This window comes from Nasonia vitripennis, chromosome 4 (assembly GCF_009193385.2).
Source record: "Nasonia vitripennis strain AsymCx chromosome 4, Nvit_psr_1.1, whole genome shotgun sequence".
Taxonomy (NCBI): Eukaryota; Metazoa; Arthropoda; class Insecta; order Hymenoptera; family Pteromalidae; genus Nasonia; species Nasonia vitripennis.
In genome coordinates this window covers 32,777,402-32,797,097 of record NC_045760.1, presented here as the reverse complement: position 1 = coordinate 32,797,097, position 19,696 = coordinate 32,777,402, and the positions used below count along the sequence as shown (strand labels likewise).

General features: G+C 40.1%; 2 protein-coding genes across 5 annotated transcripts; one reads left to right on the top strand and one right to left on the bottom strand.

The window, feature by feature from the left end:
• Positions 1-61: 61 nt before the first annotated feature.
• On the bottom strand, positions 62-12,725 carry LOC100115935 (probable multidrug resistance-associated protein lethal(2)03659). 4 transcript variants are annotated; one of them, XM_008216358.4, is made up of 14 exons: positions 12,254-12,725; positions 10,164-10,263; positions 9,388-9,669; positions 8,787-8,933; positions 6,801-7,588; positions 4,827-5,230; positions 4,236-4,450; positions 3,793-4,011; positions 3,314-3,683; positions 2,658-3,117; positions 2,198-2,564; positions 1,901-2,125; positions 1,356-1,827; positions 62-1,265 (listed from the first exon to the last, which is right to left on the bottom strand). In XM_008216358.4, exons 2-14 carry the CDS (start codon positions 10,238-10,240, stop codon positions 1,122-1,124), a joined length of 4,170 nt encoding a protein of 1,389 aa, XP_008214580.1. In that variant the 5' UTR covers positions 10,241-10,263; positions 12,254-12,725; the 3' UTR covers positions 62-1,121. The 4 variants fall into 4 exon arrangements, with proteins under 4 accessions (XP_008214580.1, XP_032454759.1, XP_008214582.1 ...); XM_032598868.1 differs by lacking the exon at positions 12,254-12,725 and adding an exon at positions 11,461-11,616 and having other exon boundaries at positions 69-1,265; XM_008216360.4 differs by lacking the exon at positions 8,787-8,933 and having other exon boundaries at positions 69-1,265; positions 12,254-12,453.
• A 4,260-nt stretch (positions 12,726-16,985) lies between these two features.
• LOC100115973 lies at positions 16,986-19,307 on the top strand. Its single transcript, XM_001600148.5, has 10 exons — positions 16,986-17,120; positions 17,202-17,286; positions 17,352-17,431; positions 17,497-17,605; positions 17,683-17,769; positions 18,346-18,398; positions 18,489-18,567; positions 18,654-18,733; positions 18,815-18,923; positions 19,015-19,307. Exons 1-10 carry the CDS (start codon positions 17,079-17,081, stop codon positions 19,107-19,109), a joined length of 819 nt encoding a protein of 272 aa, XP_001600198.2. The 5' UTR covers positions 16,986-17,078; the 3' UTR covers positions 19,110-19,307.
• The last annotated feature ends 389 nt before the right edge of the window (positions 19,308-19,696 follow it).

Here is a 19,696-nt window from a genome sequence, read left to right as displayed (position 1 = left end):
TTTTGTCTAAGAAAAGGATTCGGATTGGGACGAAAAAAATGAATAAAAGAATATAACAGTATTTAATATAGTATAAATAGAAATTTGTATTCATGATTTAGAGTACAGGCACTTGTACTTAAGACATACAACAGTATTTAATATAGTACAAATAGAAATTTGTATTCATGATTTAGTGTACAGGCACTTGTACTTAAGACAACTCACTCCCATTTCGTGAATTGTTATCATCGATACATAAACCTTAAAAATAATCGTAATAACGATACATCTATCTTGTTACAATAATCGTAATAATAATAGTATAATGATAAAAATCAGATTTGATTTTCATGGCTGAACACGAGCTTTCTCTTGTTAAGTTCAAAGTAGTTTCAGTTAAGAGGGCGAGAGTTAATCGCCTCGCTTAAGAATAGGAACGTCTCTCTCGTTACGAAGACCCTTTAGAATCACAATGGCACGCGAAGTAACCTTTTAAGTATCAAACTTAGATTAAATCCGTTAAGTCTATTCGGGCGTCTGTGCTCATTGTCTTTGTATGGGAGCGAGCATTAGTCCTAAAAAATTTATTCTAAAAAGAAGTTGCAAGGCTTAGCCTCTCTGGCGAGGAGGTACACATTTCATCAAAAAGCACCGGACATCATGAAAAAATATACATCATGTATATTTAAAATATGTGTAAATATATCTCTATGTACTTGGTTTAGCACCAATGTTTGCTCATGTCTCTTCCTTTAAATAACATTTAAACGCATTGCTAAATAACCACAAACATCAAAAGTAAATGTACAAATGTGTATGTAATACGAGGACAGACAGCTCTTTTCAAGTTCTACACGAATGCAACAATGAAAACAACAATCATATATATAATAATATATAGAAGACGTATAAAAATCTGTTACGAAGTAATACTGTGCCATTTTTTACACATCAGCGTTCGAGTTTGTCGAGCGGCGCGCTGTGTTTCGCGTTCATGCTCCTATATTATCTTTATTTCGTATTTTCTTTTCTAATGAGAATTCGGGGGCGTGCGTTTGAAAATAAACGAACAACTTTTAAGACGTCACGAGTACTACTGTGGCAAATACTGGTGCACGAACTGAATGATGAGTGGCACTCTAAAGAGCTGTGTTACTGGTGGAGTTGTAAGCGTTTTCGGCGACAGTCATGAGAGCTTCGGCCATGTTCTTTCCCGTCTCATTGACCATACTCCTTAAATAACCAGATTCCTTTTGCAGGAGGATATAAGGATGTTCAAATTCCTATAAATAAAAAAAATAATAGTTAAAAACTTTCAGTCGTCAAGATTTTACAAAATTTTAATAAATGACGATTTCTTGTATCAAACTAACCACAGCAGTTCCGGCGTCCATAACTAATATGCGATCGCTATCCATAACAGTATTAAGTCTATGGGCTATTGTGAGCACCGTACACTTCTCAAACTTGGTTCGAATGGTTTTTTGAATGAGTTCGTCGGTTCTTGGGTCAACGTTTGCCGTGGCCTCGTCTAACACTAGAATAGGGTTATTCTTGACAATGGCACGAGCAAGACAGACCAGCTGTCTCTGACCGACACTCATGTTACTGCCACCTTCGTTGATATGCGCTGTCAGGCCCATCTCCTTGAGCTCAACCTCCTCAAGTGCCTGCCAGAGCACTGAATCCTCGTAGCTATCAAACGGGTCAAGATTCTTGCGCAGAGTGCCCGAGAACAGGAACGGTTCCTGAGGGATGATGGAGATCTTTCCACGTAGGTCGTGGAGACCGATTTCACTTGTCTCAATTTCGTCGATTTCAATGCGACCCTGTACGTCCGCCAACCTAGAGAAAAGAAATAAGTTTTTTAATAATTTATGCTTGACTTTTTGGTTGAATCATCTGAATTATATATTACCTGAATAGCGATTGAATAAGAGAAGATTTTCCGGCACCAGTACGTCCAACGATGCCGATCTTTTCTTTTGGTTGAATGACAAAGTTGAGGTTCTTGAGAACAGGCGGGTCTAACGGTGAGTAGCGTAAAAAGACCGACTTGAACTCAATCTTGCCTTCTGAGGGCCAGTCGGGTTTCGGTTTCTTCTCTGGGATGCTCTCTAGTGGTGGCTCGCTTGGGAGATTGCTGTAAACAAACGGGACACATTAATTTCAAGCAATTGCAATAAAAATGTAATTTGAGAAAAAATAGCAATACCTGTATTCCAACATACGTTCCACAGAAGTCATTTGGTTTTCCAACTCTGCGCTTTGTCTCATTCCCCACTGGAACATGCCAGTAAGACCAATGCTTTGGGTTATGGCTAGACCCACGGATCCGCCATCAGCCTTTTCGTCTCCTAATATGAAGAAGCTCATTGTTACTACAGCTATGTAGAGTAGGCAAAATACGTCGAGGTAGAAGCCGAAGGCACGAGATGTGGCGATGAAGATGAACCAAGCTGACGAGTGCAGATCCTGGTGTTGATCGAATTCGTTGATGAGAGTCTCGTCGGCGTCGAATGCACGGATCGTTGCCAATCCTTGAAGACTTGCGCTCAAGTGTCCGAATACCGGTGATCGAGCTAAAAGTTGAATTTAAGAGGTATCTCAAGACTCTCGCTGACATATTGACGGTATTTTGCTTCTGATTAAATACTTGTTCATTATGTACTTACTAACTCCTTCCAGTCGCTTCACACTCCTTCCAGTCGCTATATAAATAACCCTAAGGTAGTAGAAGACGATGCTGATCAGGACGGTGGGTATGAGGAGCCATGGATTGGAAATCGCCACAACGACAATGATACCAACGAGTGTTAGTCCAATTTGCAGACAGTCGATGAGGGCAATGGGCAGGAGCTCGTCGACCGCACCCATATCCTTGGAGAATCGATTGAGGATACGACCAGACGTGTTTGTGTTGAAGAATCGCATGGTAGCGTGACTGATCGAGGTAAACATCGCGTCGTGGAGGTTTCGTGAGGCGCGCATACACATATCAAAGAAGGCTGAGGAACGGACCAGCGTCACGACAATCGTCAATATGGTTATGCCACTGTATATATAGATGCAGTTGTCGCGGGAGATCGGGCCTTTCCAGTCTGGTACTATAGTGCCGTTTGGTCCTTCTACCCACTAAAAAACCAAATGATCAATTTAATTGAATTAATTTTTTAATCACTTAGCTATAACATTCTATACGCATATTATGTTCAGGAAAAGAGCGACGTAATTACGTCAATTGATAAGGAAAACCCGTTGCGATTCCAGACATCTCTAGAATTCACTCTCCTCGAACTCAATAGAATGTATGAATCATCGCTGTACTTACCGGTGATTTTTCCTCCATCTTGACCCATTCAGAAATGAAGAAATCGCCAGCGCTGGCGAAAAACTGGGCGAGGATGAAGAGGACGAAAATAGTGACAATAATGCAGCAATTACCACCGGCGCTAAAATAGCCCTTGTAGACCCAGCCGCCGACGTTACCAGAGCTGCGCATCTCATCCTCCTCCTTCGGGTCGTCGAATGAAAGGTTGTTCTCATTGGTCATGAAGGAGCTGAGAGAAGTGATACTGCCTTGACGAGAAGTTCCACGGCTTGGGGGTAGCGAGCCGGTATCGTCAGCGTGGGGTTTGTCAGTTTGGCTTTCAAGCAGGCGACCGAAGTCCACGCCTCGTGCGACAAGTGAATCAAAGGATCTGTAGATAAAAAGTTATTATTTTTATCATTTAATATTAAAAACAAAGCCATAAAAAGTGACAAAATGATTTACGAAAAAAAAAGTAATTTTAACAAAGGAACACACACCCTTCGGCTTTGATCTCCCCATCCTTTAATACAATGATCCTATCGACAGTTCTCAGGTACTGCAGTTGATGGGTAACTAAAATCCTCGTTTTGTTCTTCAAGTACTTCGCGATACACTCATCGAACATGTGCTTTCCTACGTGAGCGTCAACGGCACTCAGCGGATCGTCGAAGGCATAAATCGGCGCGTCGGAGTAAACAGCTCTGGCCAAGTTTATTCTGAAAATTGCGTACAGTAATCAGTTTTTTTTATGGAAAAAGCGGATTCTTTTTCATTATCGTCGCTAAGATAACGACTACTCGATATAAATAAATTCCGATAAAGAAATTCTTCAACTAAAATATCTCTCGAAAATACATAACAAAACTAACAGAGCGATAAAAACAAGTCGTTCAATATACACAGATGCATTATTGCTATTGAAATTCTTTATACAGCATACCTCGCGCGCTGACCGCCGGAAAGGCTAATGCCTCTTTCGCCGACAATAGTTTTGTCTCCGTAAGGTAACAGCCTGAAGTCCCTCTTGAGCTGGCACACTTTCACAACGTGCTCGTACTTGTGCTGATCCATTTTCCGGCCAAACAGAATGTTCTGTCGCACCGAGCCGGCGAACAGCCAAGGCTCCTGACTCGCATACGCGATCTGGCCATTGACCTGGGTTTATTTCAGAAAAAAGCGCATTAGTCATGTGCGTAAAAAAATTATAAAGGTAATGGAAAAGTTTTGCTCGTTAGCGGAAATTTTAAAGAAGCGAGTTTTTTCTTTCATTGATTTCATTATTTTTTATGAAAAAATCAAGGATTAAAATCGATTTGTTAATTTGAATTTTAAATTTTCCGATGAAACAGTATCCTTTTGAAGAATAACAAAATAATGTGCATCTCATCAGACCCGTGTACAAGACGCAAGCAATAATAATGACCGCGCGCAAAAGCAACAATTCGAAGCCTCCTTTCTACTCGCAATTACCAGTGCCGCACAACGGCCATTAAACGCTAAAACCAAACATTCCTCGACAGCTCGTCCCTACCTGAACTGTGCCAGAAGTGAGAGGCAGTTCCTTCAGAATAACGTTGAGCAGACTGGACTTGCCGGAGCCGACCTGACCCACGACGGCGATTAGCTCTCCGGGCTTCACCTCCAGGTTGATGTCGTGCAGCGTGTCCTCTTTCACGAAGTCGAGCCATTTGGCCGAAGCGTGTTCCAACTTGACGGAGCCGTCGTCGGCATCGGGGTCATCAACAGGGGTGAACTCCTCGATGGTTTTACCGTTGGCTTTGTCTTTCTTGTCTTTCTTAGCCTTTTTCGCAGCGTCGTCCGAGCGAGGCTTTCGGTAAATTAAACTACGATCGGCTCGGGTTGAGACCTCTTCGTACAACATGAATCGCTGGAGACGACGGATGGAAACCATCACCTCGGCTACCTGGGTTATTCCTGCGATTGACATTTAAGCATTAGTATAACGAGCTTTCTTATTTTTTAGGCTTCTTTATTTCAATTTCACTAATGAAATCGATGAAAAATTCTCTTATGATTATAGATAATATTTCTTTAATGACGATAGTCATTAGCATTATTTATAATTTTTTTACTGGCGTTGAATAGAATAACGTAATTCATTTTTTCTCATTGATTGATATCGTACGAGGTTATCGAAAAACGAATTCAGCGCCGGTATAGATAGAAAATCTTGAGAGCGTGCATTGAAATTCACTCAGTGGCTCGAGTAAATAGGTAATCAAAAGTAGGGCCGGAAATAAAATATTCGAAATCGTTATTCTCCAGCTGTCGACTGACGTACGTGTGTTACATAGATCCATGCAAATCGAACAGCGAGACGCCGCGTCTGTCTCGGAATTTTCATATTTGTAATCGATGTCAATGCATTTGAATCGATCGGACTTTTATCAAACTGTTCGTTCTTCGCATCGATTGCGACTCAACTATACTGATGTTTCTTGTTCTATACTAATAATTTACACGATGTACGTGCAATTTAGCTTGATTTTCCTGCATACAACTGGATAATAATGAAAAGGTATATAGCGGCAATACGTTTTGCTCGCGATCGGTATTAGTGTAGGTATGTTTTTCATAAGAAAATATACCCAGCCAGGGAACAAAATTTTTAATGAGACAACCTTTTGCAAAATTTATTTTGAAAAATAAAAACAAGTGATTTTAAAGTTATTAAAATTCTACTGCGCGACACGTTACCGGCTTCAATAAGGTTTAATTTGAATAATTGGTGGCTGAAGTTATCTTCGTTGCACAATTTAAAAACAAGTTTTCCTGTTACGGTATAGCTGGACATCAATATCAAAATTAAAATATCAAAAAATCAATGCAAAATATTAAGATAAACGAAAGTTATTGTGATTAATTGAATCATTGCGTCGAAAATCGAGTGATAAGCGTACACCGGTCAACATTTTAAACTGATAGCGACTATAAGAGAATATCAGTAAAAAATTGCATTATTCTACTTTTGCAAATATTTGCTCATTTGGAGGAATGTTCAAAACAACAAATTTATCAAGATTATTGAATTAAATTACGCAACTGCATTCCTACATATCTATATTTTTCTGCTGCGAATTTCGATAAGATATTATAAGATTAGAAATTTAGCCATAAGCGTGTGTTAGGAAAATATACTCTCTTGCGTGAATACGAATCAAAATTAAAGTCTAGTTAATATTCGGAGCGTCAATTCGTAACGCAAACTTCGACGCTGATAAGCTCTGACGCGTCTAGTGAGCATGGGCAGCTTCATCAATAAAATTATCCCCGGTGAATGTTGTTTCCAGGCAAACAAAAAAAAAAAAAAATACCGATCACGTTAATTTAAAATAGGATTCTGCTTCATCATACAACTAAGTCTAGAGAAAATTGAAAATCAGAGATCATCACGCGCGCGTCTCGACAGTCGCTATCACATCACAAGCACGTGTACTTGATAACAGCATCACAGCAGAATTGAAATCAACGAATAAAAACTCACCTTGTGGGAAGAATACAGTCATGTTCGTCCTCAAAATATTATAATAGGCTGTCAACATGAATACGATTTCGGCGTTAATGTGGTTTCCGAATAGCACATATGCCAGGATGGTGATGAACAATGACAGCCTCGTTGAGAATATAATGAACGACATTATAGCTCCTCTGATGTACGACATGCCCCTGATGACCTTGATTTCGTTGTATCTAGCTTTGGCGATCAACGCACTGAACGGTCTCTCCCAGGTGTACATCTTGATCGCCTGTATTCCGGAGATGATTTCGTTTGTCAGCCTGACCCTTTCGTCCGTTCTAATCGCAGTTTTTAACCTGAGAGAACTGGATTTCTTCCCAAGGAAGCCTTGCAGCGGTATGAACATAAGCAGCGTGGCGACTCCGATGATCGCTGATTCCTGAACCTCGTTAAACATGACGTACATAACGATGATGGTCTCCAATGGACCTATCCATAAGTAGTGGAGAAAGATCGTGGCAACGTCGAAGCGGTTCACATCGTTCGAGAGGAGATTCACCGCCTGACCTACGGTGGTCTCTCCCAGAGCTGTGCGCGAGAGCTTCAGAGACTTGCGGTAGATCAGAGTACAGCAGGCCACTCGCATCTTCATGCCCATGTGAAGAATGGCCATCATGTACGGATGGATCACGAGGACGTTTAAGGCAGAGCAGAGGACGACACCACCGGCGTAGAGGTAGGCCTCTTCGGCCGTCGTTTCGCTGTCACTTTTGAAGTACTTGAGCAGACGCGCCAGGAGCAGTGGCTGAGAAACCCTGCAATTTGTTTTCAAGTTAGTTTCACAAGATTTATATTATACTTATTGAATACATAATTCACAGAGAAATAAATGTTAAAGTCTTTAAGACGACAATACTCGATGTATCTAACGCGTTTTTTCAACAAATCAGGCGAGAAACTGATGAAAGATAATTAATTGTAAAACAAAACGCAATCTTCTACAGCAAAATTAGTCAGTGGATGTGATGATCAGCACGCTCTTAGATTAAAACATTAGAGCTCGATATTTTTTCTAAAACGTTAGTTATGAATTTTCAAGATATTTGAATCATTAGTTCACATGTCACAAACCACGAATGTCTAAAGTCCGCTTAACTCTGTGTAGCATTGTGTAACATGTGTAGCGAGTTTAAAACACCATACTATGCCTCGGTCTATTTAAGTAAGTTGATTTGTTTGATCAATAAGTAAAACGCGTGAGGAATTCTTCTTGCCCAGTCTGATCGTGTACATGTACAAGTACGTGTATGCATACAACACATACGTCTGTTAATCGCAATCGTTAAGAGCAAAGATACCGGGGTTATTTCAAAAAACGATGCGCCTATGATTCACCTCTGCACGCGGGTACGCGTACGCATACATAATGCAATTGTAACAATGGAATTACCGTGACTCGAAGCACACAGCTCGCGAAAACAAAAAAGGGGAATTAAAAAATGTTATCGCGTGCCGACGCTTATCCGCGTCAACGAGACGCCACACACACATATCGAAAATCATCCTGGCGTTATAATGTGCGTGACATCACAAATGCCGCGTGTACACGAGTACGTGTGCTGATAAAATGCCGAAGTGACTGGCACTTCTCGTCTATTACATAAATCACTAAAACCGCGCGAGCGAGCAAATCAATTGCCGAACCGCAAACTGGCCAATTAAGCGCTGATCGTCATCTGCAAAGTTATATGAACGTGTATGCGATTCGCAGTAAATTTACAGGTTTGTCGGAATGAAAATAAAATTGAAAATGAAAGCACAGGCTTCCTGCAGTTTTCTACGGTATTTACGAGGCTGCAACTGCGATTAATAACATCACAGCGTATAGTTAGCGTAAGAGAAACTGGCTAGTCTAAAGAGATTACTTTCTCAGCGTGAAAAAGGCGCTGCTATTGATGGGAGGAGGTCAACAACAAACTGTGATGGGGGAACTCGCTATTGGCATCACTTAACGATCTGGGCTCGTCGATGTCGCCGGCGCCGGATGACTTTTGCGACTCGTTGAGATACGTGTGTCCTCTTGTGGCGTTGATCGGCACGTACGAGCTGGGCACTCTGAAGTAGCCGATCAGCAGGGATAGGAATATCGGCTGCAGCAATCTGGGGGTATAGTCGAACGGAACAAATTTCTTTCTCTCTCTCTTTTTTTTTTTTAACATTATCATACTCTTCTTTGATAATTGCTTTCGTGTTATTGAACTCTGAGTATGTAAAAAGCACAGCATTAACGTATGTACGTTACTAATTTGCATCTTTGGCAGGTTAATCGTGCTAATTACGTGCGAAGTCGAACAATTTTTTTTCAGCTTTCCTTTGTAGGCTGATTCGTAAACATTAGTTTATACAATAATGCATTGTCAGAAAAACAAGTCAGAGGTCATAGAAAAAGATTACGAATCGATCATTTTTTCTTCCGAAGATAATATTCGTTCCAACTCCTCATGGATCACAACTGTATATCGATATGTAATCGCGGACTTGTCTATCTAGCTTTCAATTCCGACCGGTCGCATTGTCTCGCACGTCAACGATTAGTCGAAATTTTTGCCGTTACCTGAGGACGATCTCCATAAACGCCAGTAGGACTCCGTAGAGCATCAGCTTGAAACCGAAACATCTCAAGAGGACTCGAAGTAAACTGGGCTCGAGTTTCTTATCATTTTTGCCGTTCTTCGCCTTTGTCTCCTGTTTCTTCTTGACGCGCTGACACTCCTGCTCCCATAGTCTTGCTATTTTCTCGCCCAATCGATTGCTCGTGTGCTCTTTCAGCGGCTCGTAGAGATCTTGAATGTCAAGATCCCTGCGGTAGCCTACCCAAAATAGTCGAAGGATGTAACTGAAAGAAAAAAATTTTCGATATTTTAATCATTTTTTCGTCATTTTATGTAAAGCTTTCTATAAATGTAAATCGTCTTGTTTTCGTCAAAGCAGCACATTAGCTGGAATTTTAACCGTGTGTCATCGAACAACGCAATCCGGAAAAAGCCATGTACGGATAAGATAATTTTATATAAGTCTGCCACTGCAGGTGGTTTTCTCATAATTGTCATTGCATTGCAGCAGAAATGCAACGATTTCTTTTGATTGTCAGCACTACGTCAGATCAAAGAACAATATACTGGATTTGAGAAAAACAAGATATTATTGTATTAGTAAGGTTGTTTATCAATCTATCGATTCCAACAAGACCATATTAAGTTCTTATCCCCTTATCAATGATTGGAAATTTTTTCAAGTGGCACAATTCAACTTTGCCAACAAAATAGTACATTTATTATACACACTAATAGCTAGATATTGATTGATAGCCTTATATAAGTATATATTTACCCAAAAGTTAGTGTGCTTAGTGGATTAGCCCCTTCTCTTGGGTTCTTTGGCCTCTGTGCGTGTACCTTGCCGTCCATTTTTCCACTTGGCCACTATTTATCTGAAATTCATATAAAATGATCAAATAAATTTATTTCAATGATATTTCTAGGTAAATGGTCTTTTGAGTTTTGACAAAAGAATGATTGATTGAACCTATAAGAATCAATGAGACTTAAGTATTTTCTTTTAGGAAATAGATTTAGTCATTACATCTGTGGTAAACATATTTGTTACTGGTTGACAATGAATCAATTTCTATTAAGTATAGTGATTCATAGCTCGCAAATAGATTAAATAAACCTTATTTCTCAAGGCATAGGATCATTCATCTGGCTGATTTTTTAACAAAGTTATTTTAAATTATTTTTTTCAGGTACTACTCTACATAGATTGCACTTTTATCTTATCTTGTTCAAGTGCTGCTCACTGCAAGCTGCATTAGACTTATAAGAAAAATATAGAAAGTTCATTGTACTCATTTTTATTTGTAAAATGGAGATGACCAATAGATTATTCAGAATATTAGCAGAAATATCTTGTCTTTTGAGTTTTAAATGAAGCAATAAAATCAAAAGAATTTATCAAGCACTTGAATCAGAGAAGAAGTGACATTTGTTGATTGCCCCTTTAAAAGAATTTCCAATGATGTTGTCTCACGTAGAATAAGATTAAGCATCAATACCTCGAATGATAAGCAATTACTGTACAATCAGGCAGTTTTGCAAGAGTAAAAAGTATTTCCTATTGATCAATCTGAAGCTACTACACAGCGGGCAGAATATTTTTACATCAGCTATAAAATCTAAGATTAGCTTGAATAAATTCTGGATGTATAAGACCAGAGATGAAGGCATACATAATTGGCTGTTATTAAGTTTGTTGACACAACGAAATTCTTAAGCATGTACGTTTCAAATAGAAGATAAAAATGTATACTTTTGTGAATCCCCAATAGCATTATCAATAATTAATTGCTCTGCTACTATTTTTACAACAGTGATGACAAGTGTCAGTGTAATTTATTGTTAAAGTACATTGGGCTTATCAGATATTTACTTCAGATGTTTTGAACTTGCTTAACAACTTGATGAGATGGGATAATTAATTTTAATAACTACTAATGAAAGTTCTTCAAGCATAAAACTATTGAATATTTAATCAGAATAAAATAAATGTATTATTCAACTTTAGAAGACTTTCCTTGTGGCTCTTTTCAGACATTATCAGTATATTCAAACAATCAAATATATCTCACTTGATGAATCTAATGATTCTCATTATATAACTGATAAATTAAAGACACCAGGAACCAGCAAAAATTGCCCAGTAAAATGGACAGAATATGTTTCTCTCTTGATAATTAAAACGATGCCATATGCACATGCCGCAAGCTCAAGCTCATTTCTGCACTAAAGTGTCCAACAGAGATCCCAATCAGAAGACAATTGAATAGCTGTAGTTGCAATTTTGTAAGGAGATACTTATGTAACCAATGCTCAAACAACAGGTGAAAAAGAGAGAGAAAAACAAAGGGAAATAGGCAAGATGACAGTGTTATGCGAACAAACACAGAGGAAATCACAATAAGGAAGCAGCAGCTCCTATATCAGTTGTCAATGTGAGAAGAAGCGTTCCATTGTGTTCACGGGGATTAGCACTTGTAAGACACAGCAAAGAGCCATAAAATTCGGAGCACACAGATAGGAAATATCAAAACAAACACTCGGCAGTTGTAAATTCATTCGCGCGCTTGACAGTCTTATGTAATGTAGTATGAGTGGCACCTGCCCAAATTCTCCGAAAAATATAGCCCAACTTGAAACGCTTGTCACACTCGCGAGACGAGTCCGGACGAGGAAGCTATCCATATTTGCGAGTACCAAGCATAATTGCAGAAGACACTCGGCGAAATCCGCGAGAGGAACCGGAAGCTAACCTCAAAGCCGAGGACTGGGGCGCGCAGACGGCGAGGGGCGAAGGACACTGCGTCGGGGAGGCAAAATGCGAGGAAAACCGTTAAAAGAAAAAAGCTCTCATGGTCGACTCACCGGAAGAACTTGGCACTATATCGACGCGTCTCCCATAACAGTCGGCGCTTCTTCCCCTCCAGCACAGAAGCGCGGCGCGCGAGTGAAAGAGAGTCGAAGAGAGCGAGAGAGCGAGAGAGAGAGAGAGAGCAGTTTGACGATCCGACGGCGGAGTATAGCAGCTGCGTGTTGCTGACCGTGGCAAGTCCGCGAGCCGACTGGCGGCGCGAGTCATCGGGAGAGCCGCTCTGCCGCTAACCCCCGAATCGGACACGTGACCCGGAGCTCCTCGCGATCCCTCTCTCGCTTGTTCCCGCTGTCCGCTCTATTCGCGCTCGCGAGAAGTTGCTTCTTCCTCCTCCTCGTCTATCGTCGTTAATGTGGCCGTGTGTATGTACCTATATATCGGCAGATTCCCAGAAGCTGACCTTGGTGGTCCGGACTCGGGACTGTGAACAGCTGTACGCGACGCGTCGGACAACTCGGACTATATAGAGCTTTAGCGAGAGGAGCTGGCCGCGCGCACCTATCCTATATGGAGGAAGAGCGGCGATTGATAAGCGACGGTTATCGGGATCTAATGTACGCGTGGGGTACTGACGACGGCCGATAGATATATTCAGCTCCAGTTATTGTTTGCTTTGGGCATTCGAGCTGTACGTGATTCTGTTGCGCGATTAATGCCAATTGCTGGTAGCTGCGCGATGGAATCGAATCGAAGGACGAAGGTACTCGCTGTCAATCGGAGCTTCGTTTTGGACGCGCAGGTTAAATTGGCCGTGTATGGGACATTTCAGTTTGGCCAGTAGTTTTCTCGAAATTAAAACTGACTGCATTGCTTTGTCGGCCCGGGTGTTTTGGATGCCAATCGAAAACTTCGTGTCAGTGGCCGAGGAAAGAAATCGCTATTGCTCAATGTCGCGGACAATATCGTAACTCCAAACGTGCTTTAACGCGATTATAATTACAGCGATTCGACGATAGTCTCTCCGCACGACCGCTTACCTTTATCACTCCTCCGAATAACTGTTATAGAGGAATTTAAATTTGAAGAATAATGCTGTATCAGCATCAGTCTCCTCGATTATCTTATCACCGCGCTCCTCAATCTGGATATTTTTAGTCTTACGTAATCTCGATAACTTCACCGGGGACACATCGAATAATTGATTGTTATAGCGAGAATAAAATTTTGGCATGCACGCTATTAGCCTCATATCGACATATTTGCTGATATAGTTGAATGATATAGTTTATGATATATTAACCAAAGTTATTTAACTATTGACTAAGCGTTGCAACGAAAATATCAAAATTTCATCCACGAGGAACGATGTCGTAAAAAATTAGACGAGAACAATTAAAATCGATCCATTTGCATACCGCCTGCGGGTGTAAGGTGCTCGTTAGAACTCAAAGCCATATTTTCTGGGCTTGGCTTCTCATTCGCATTATCCACGTCCCATCGACGAGCAAGGGAGAGAACATTCTCATTGGTATTTTTCTTGTTACAAAATTCCAAATTTTTTAACCGTGGAAATCGTGACAAATCAAAAATTGCCCGTTTCAAAGGACGATCGCTCATTTTACATGTCGGTCTCGCCGTTATCTATCAGCTATATAAAAGTGATTAGGAAGTTACGCATCCGTACCAACGACAGCGAAAAGGCAACGTTATTCAGAAAGTAACATTCATGAAATATACAATATATCCCAAGCATTTTTACGATAAAAATTACTTACGAAACGCCTTAGTTTTTGAGGAATCATCGTTCTAAAAAGTCGTGTTCTACAGGTCGCAAAATTAGCGTCATTATAGCCGGGCTAATTCGACTGCTAAACGTGCAATGACATTATCTCTCGTTCCCCGAGGAAAACGAATCTAGAGATTGCCCATGACGTCGTAGCAATTTTTTTTTTTACCGTACGATTTAGTTTGCAACTTTTTAGAGAAAATTCAACGATTCCTGTTACTTGCAATGAAATTGATGGTCGTTGGAAAGTTTGACCAGTAATATAATTTAAAGCTGATAACGTTATCGGTCGTGGTATATTATTAGTGAATGAACCTTGGATAACGTTTCCTCAAAATGAATGCATGTATGTTCAGAATTATTCTATCGACGGCTGAACAAAAAAGATATTATTTTCAGCCCAATTTACAGTTTGAGAAAATGTATTTTCATACGATTAACCTTCAAAAAGCATGCGGCACGTCAATCGATTTATAAAATCTGATTTTGAGTTGCGATCTAAAGTATATCTCCGAACATGTATAAGAACACGTGTATCAAACTTACAGGCTAATCGCAGCTAGATCTCCAAATAACAAAATTGAAGAGTGACTCTTTTCTTTCTCGCTCCTTCCTCGAATATTACAAGTATCGAATCAAACTTGATACGTCGTTAAAGATTTACGACAGTTTCATAATTAAAAAAAAAAAAAAAAAAAAAAAATTCGGACGTGGCTGTTGCACGCTTCGTCTGCTGTGATTTCATTCCTTTTTTCCTTTTTCAGTAGAGCGCGCGGCGAAGAAACCATTATTTGGCTTAATTTGCCTTTCAAAGCGCGCAAGTCTGTCACGACGTACGTTTATGCACGCGTCATTATATACATACGTACACACGACGTATTCGCGTCCGCGCCGAGTTTCACTTCGAAGCTGCTCACTGTACGGAGTCAGCTGTGACTCGCAGTGCAAGCACATCGATATATTATACATATAGAGCAGGCGCGCCAAAATAATTCGCCCGCGATTTGCTACTCTGAGCGCTTGTAGAGAAAAAGGCAATTAAAAGCTGTTGGCTTTAAATTGTCCTTAATTGAAATGGGAGCGTGGCGGTCGATTGAAGGCCGTCAGCTGAAAAGTAGATGGGAAATGCATTCCTTTTACACACTTAATTTAACCATGCGCAAGAGTCTTGTGCTTCAGAGCTTCACATTTTAACAGAAAGCGCATGCAGAGCCTACAGCTACAGTTCACTCGCTTGCCGGTCGATGGGACTCGACTTCATCTTTGAAATCCCGGTCGCACACGTTCGAATTCTTTATCGCAATGTTTTCGGCTTACGATCGCCGCCAATATACTGCAGCCAATCATCGTTTGCTGCGGTTGCTTCGATGCGCACTAGCCGCCGATTTCCATGCAGCTGTTTGTAGTTCCAAGGCAAACCGGTTGTCATTGTTCTTGTATAGGCCTGGCTTCTAAAATTTTAATATCGCCGTTTTATGCGCCGGGGCTAAAACTTATCCGATAAGCTTAGAGTTTCGTATGCAGGCTGAGGATAATCGCACTTTGCGCTACGAAAAATAAGTCCACAGAGATGATCAAACAACTCGCGCTTAATCTTATAATAGATACGCATTTTTACCTCCAGGTACACGCACTATGGATTACTTGTTCATATCTTTACTGCTTAATTAGGTTAATCCTAGATACTTTTGCGCGAGCTATCTATTATAATTAACTTTTGACACATGTTACTTTTTGCACGAATTGATTTGGTAAGAATAGCTGCCAAGGACCATGATAAGAATATACATTCCAGTCATATATTGATTATACCTAGCCATTGAAACATATAATCAGCGAATATATATATATCATATAAGCGAATCTGTAGGAAATTTTCTAGAAGCAGAATCTAATACTTCACAGATTTTGGTCACTCTAGTATAGCCTTTTATCCGTTCATCGACGAGTAAGCCCAATCCGTTCAATTAGGAAGTTTGGTTGATAGAAATTAACCGCGCGTATATAAGGTAACAGCAGATACCCAAATATTCCGTGGGTGTGTATAGTTTCAATCTTGAATTTAATATGGTAAACATCCGGTTGCCAACTCACGATTATTTGTCTCCCAAAGTTCTGAGCCGATGCCGCTATCGGCATGCAATAAGATCCCCAACTAATGAGGAGATAATAATTTGATAAAGCTCACTCGTTTCATCGATTTATTGAGAATCCTGATGATTTCTCAGTTAAATTTATAGAACGTACGAAAATATTCACTGCACTCGTCACGGCGATGATTTATCTTTTCGTACCGTCGGATACCAGACTTGGTATGACATCTATCGTACTGCGGTAGAAACATCTTCTCGCTGTACTAACTTGTAACTTAGCAACTTAAAGGATAACTCAAGCTATAGGATGAGAATTGAGAAGCTATATAAGTTCCTTCAACGTTATTTATTCATTACTGTACATTCTGTAGGATTATCTATTTTTGTCATGTTCATCCGAAAAGAGGGATATATTTTATTTCATTTGCAGATTTAGATAAACATGCGCGTCATCGGTTTTGCTTATCGAGTACAACTTTTAATTTTGAATAATGCATTCAACGAATTTATGGCATACTTGCATAAATTTTGTTCAAGTACGGGAATCAATCTTCATCAGACGTTATTATATTGAAGAGATGTTCGAGAATTCTTCAAGTTGACAGATACAATATATGCAATATAAGAATCCAAATAATATGCCTACTCGATGTGGAACAGGAGCATTAAAGTTGACCTAAAAAAGTATACAAGTATAGTAAAAAGGGAGCGGAATTTGTTGAAACTTTGCGAAAACGACTATAGAAATGATGGCTATAATGGTATAACGATAACTTTTACGAGACGTCTTTGATTGTCATTTATTCGTGTCCTTTTCAAATGCGTATGCGTTATATGCAGTCTATAACGTACATAATGACAATCATCCAACACGCCAGTATAGATTTCCTTATGTTTAACATAAACTTCTAAACCGGCCCAGTGTATAAATACTCGTCGATTTCAAACGTTTATGCAGTTCGAAAGCAGCCTTTCAAAGCCAATACATCGGGAGTCAAGATGAAAGCTTTTCTGTGCACCTTCAGTATCGTCCTTGCTGCGGTGAGTTTATCGCTACAAAATGAATTTAGTCTCGCGATTTTTTCTATTGTATCAAACGATAACTCGATTTCCGTCTGGTAGGCCATGTCCGTCAATGGCGATATGCCAGGCGAACTGAAGCCAGCTTTCCAAGAGTGCCACAACGAGTTGTTAGGAACGCCTCAGGGTGAGTTTTGATCAACAATGTTAGCGATCGGTAGCCGCACGATGATTTTATTTCTCTTCTCCCAGAGGAACCAACCGGACCACCCAACATGGACGACCCCAAAGTAAAGTGCATCCACGCGTGCGTCGCGAAAAAAATCGGCCACGTGAGTACACGCCGTCAATGTAATGAGGAAATTCAAATAACATTCTAACTTTTGCGCAATGGCAGATGGTTGACGGCAAGATAGTCGCGGAAAAGGAAATCGAAAGCGCCAAGCAGCACATGCCCAATGCTGACAATAGCTTGACGGACAAGATCACCGAGTGCGCTAACAAAGGTGAACGAAATTACATTGAAATTCTGTCGAAAAATTGTGCCCTCGCATGGCTCAATATCGCAACTCTATGATTTCAGCCAACGAGCAAAGCGACGAGTGCGAGGTATCTGCCGCCTTTCACAAGTGCATCGTGGAGAAGGTCGGACCCCCAGAGCATCACCACTAATTTCAATTTTTTAATTCAATATCATTTATTCTTATTCAATAAACACTTTAACCTTGGCAGTTATATAACTGTTATGACATTTTATGTACCGCGTAATATTTTCCAACCATTGTATGTGCGATGGATGCTATAATTGAAGATAATAAAATATAACTACTATAAACTACTTGTTTTGGCCTTTTATATTACAAAAATTATTGTCACATATAAACAGAAATCAACCTTCTTCTAATGAAAATTTGTTTTCGGTTAAAAAAATTCCACATTCTTTTATTTCTTTACTATTTCGGACAATGATGATCAAAATTAGAACTAAATATCATAGTCGCAGGATTTGTTGTAATTAACTGAAAACAACAATAGAAATGACGCCAATTAGAGAACAGCAATTTTTTACGAGAGATACTCAACTGCCATTTATTTGAGTGTTTTTGGAATAAGCTCCTGCAGTACAGAACGTTATAATGACGATTATCTAACGCCTCATGTTTCCTGCTTAGTACGTACTTTGAATTCTCGTATAAAAAGTCGACGATTTCAAATGTCTGCTCAGTTTGAAAGTGTCCTTTCAAAGCAAACGTCAAGATGAAAGCTTTTCTGTGTGTTTTGGGCGTCATCATTGCCGCGGTATGTTGAACGACCCTCATTGAATCAGACTACTTATATAGTTATACAGTAAAATTATAGAGAAAAGCTAATACGCATCTCTTGTTTTAGGCGTCCGCCAGCTGCGGAATGCCAGAAGAGATGAAGCAGGCTTTCAAAGAATGCCACACTGAACTGGGTATGCCCGATGGTGAGTTTTAACTAAACAGTAATCTGTAAGCACCATCAGCGACAAATTGCGACGATTGGTAATATGCCATCTCATATTACCTACAGAAAAACCTCATGGACCGCCCAACCCTGATGACCCTAAGATCAAGTGTTTCCACGCATGCATCATGAAGAAGGCCGGCAAAGTGCGTTGTATACATATATTTTGATTAATTGAATATAATTTGTGTCCTTTGAAAGAAATACTCATCTCTCTGCATCGGCAGATGGTTGATGGCAAGTTGGACGCCGACAAAGAGATCGAATTCGCCAAGAAACGCATGCCCAATGCCGATGACAGCATGATCGAAAAGATCACCGAGTGCGTTAAGACAGGTGAGCGGAAAGTCGATCATTTCAATGAAAAAAGCCAGGTACTTATATTTCCTAGAACGACAATCATCATCACGTCGGTGCTTTCTTTCAGCCAACGAACAAAGCGACGAGTGCGAAGTGGCTGGAGCCATGCACAAGTGCATAATGGAGAAAGTTGGATCCCCTCCTCATCATCATCGCCACTAAACTCGATTTTTCAAACATCTTCGAGATAATTCAACGCTGGCACCATACTCTACTCAAAATGCTATTAACTATTCAACTATACTACAAGTACTCGTTTCTATGTTTTGCATGCCCATTTTAAGAATGACGGCTCGAAAAACTGGCATACGTTTATGTACGCATGGATGAAGAAAATCAATAAAAAAATTTAAACAAGAAGCATGAAAATGACGCTTGACATAACCACTACAGAATTACCTTGCCTGTATGCCAGTCTTTGACTGATTAATTTGCCTTTGAAGGTGTAATCCATCCTGCCCAGGAGGCGAAGACAATTTTTTCATCATTGATGTATCTACCCATCTGAGTTTCGCGGAATGTCATTGAAACGGGTGAAGATCTCAATCTGCCTAATTGGCGTAGTAAAGTAACGCCTTTGTATTTGGGATGTTGCATGTTAACATTACACATGTTTACGAAGTAGATGAGCTCATACGCAGTCGTTAGACATAATTCGTCAACAAATTAGCTACCGCAATGAAAATTTCTGGTCGTTGTAGATTGTTTAAAATTTGTTATTTAACAATCTAAGCAAATACGCTGAGCCA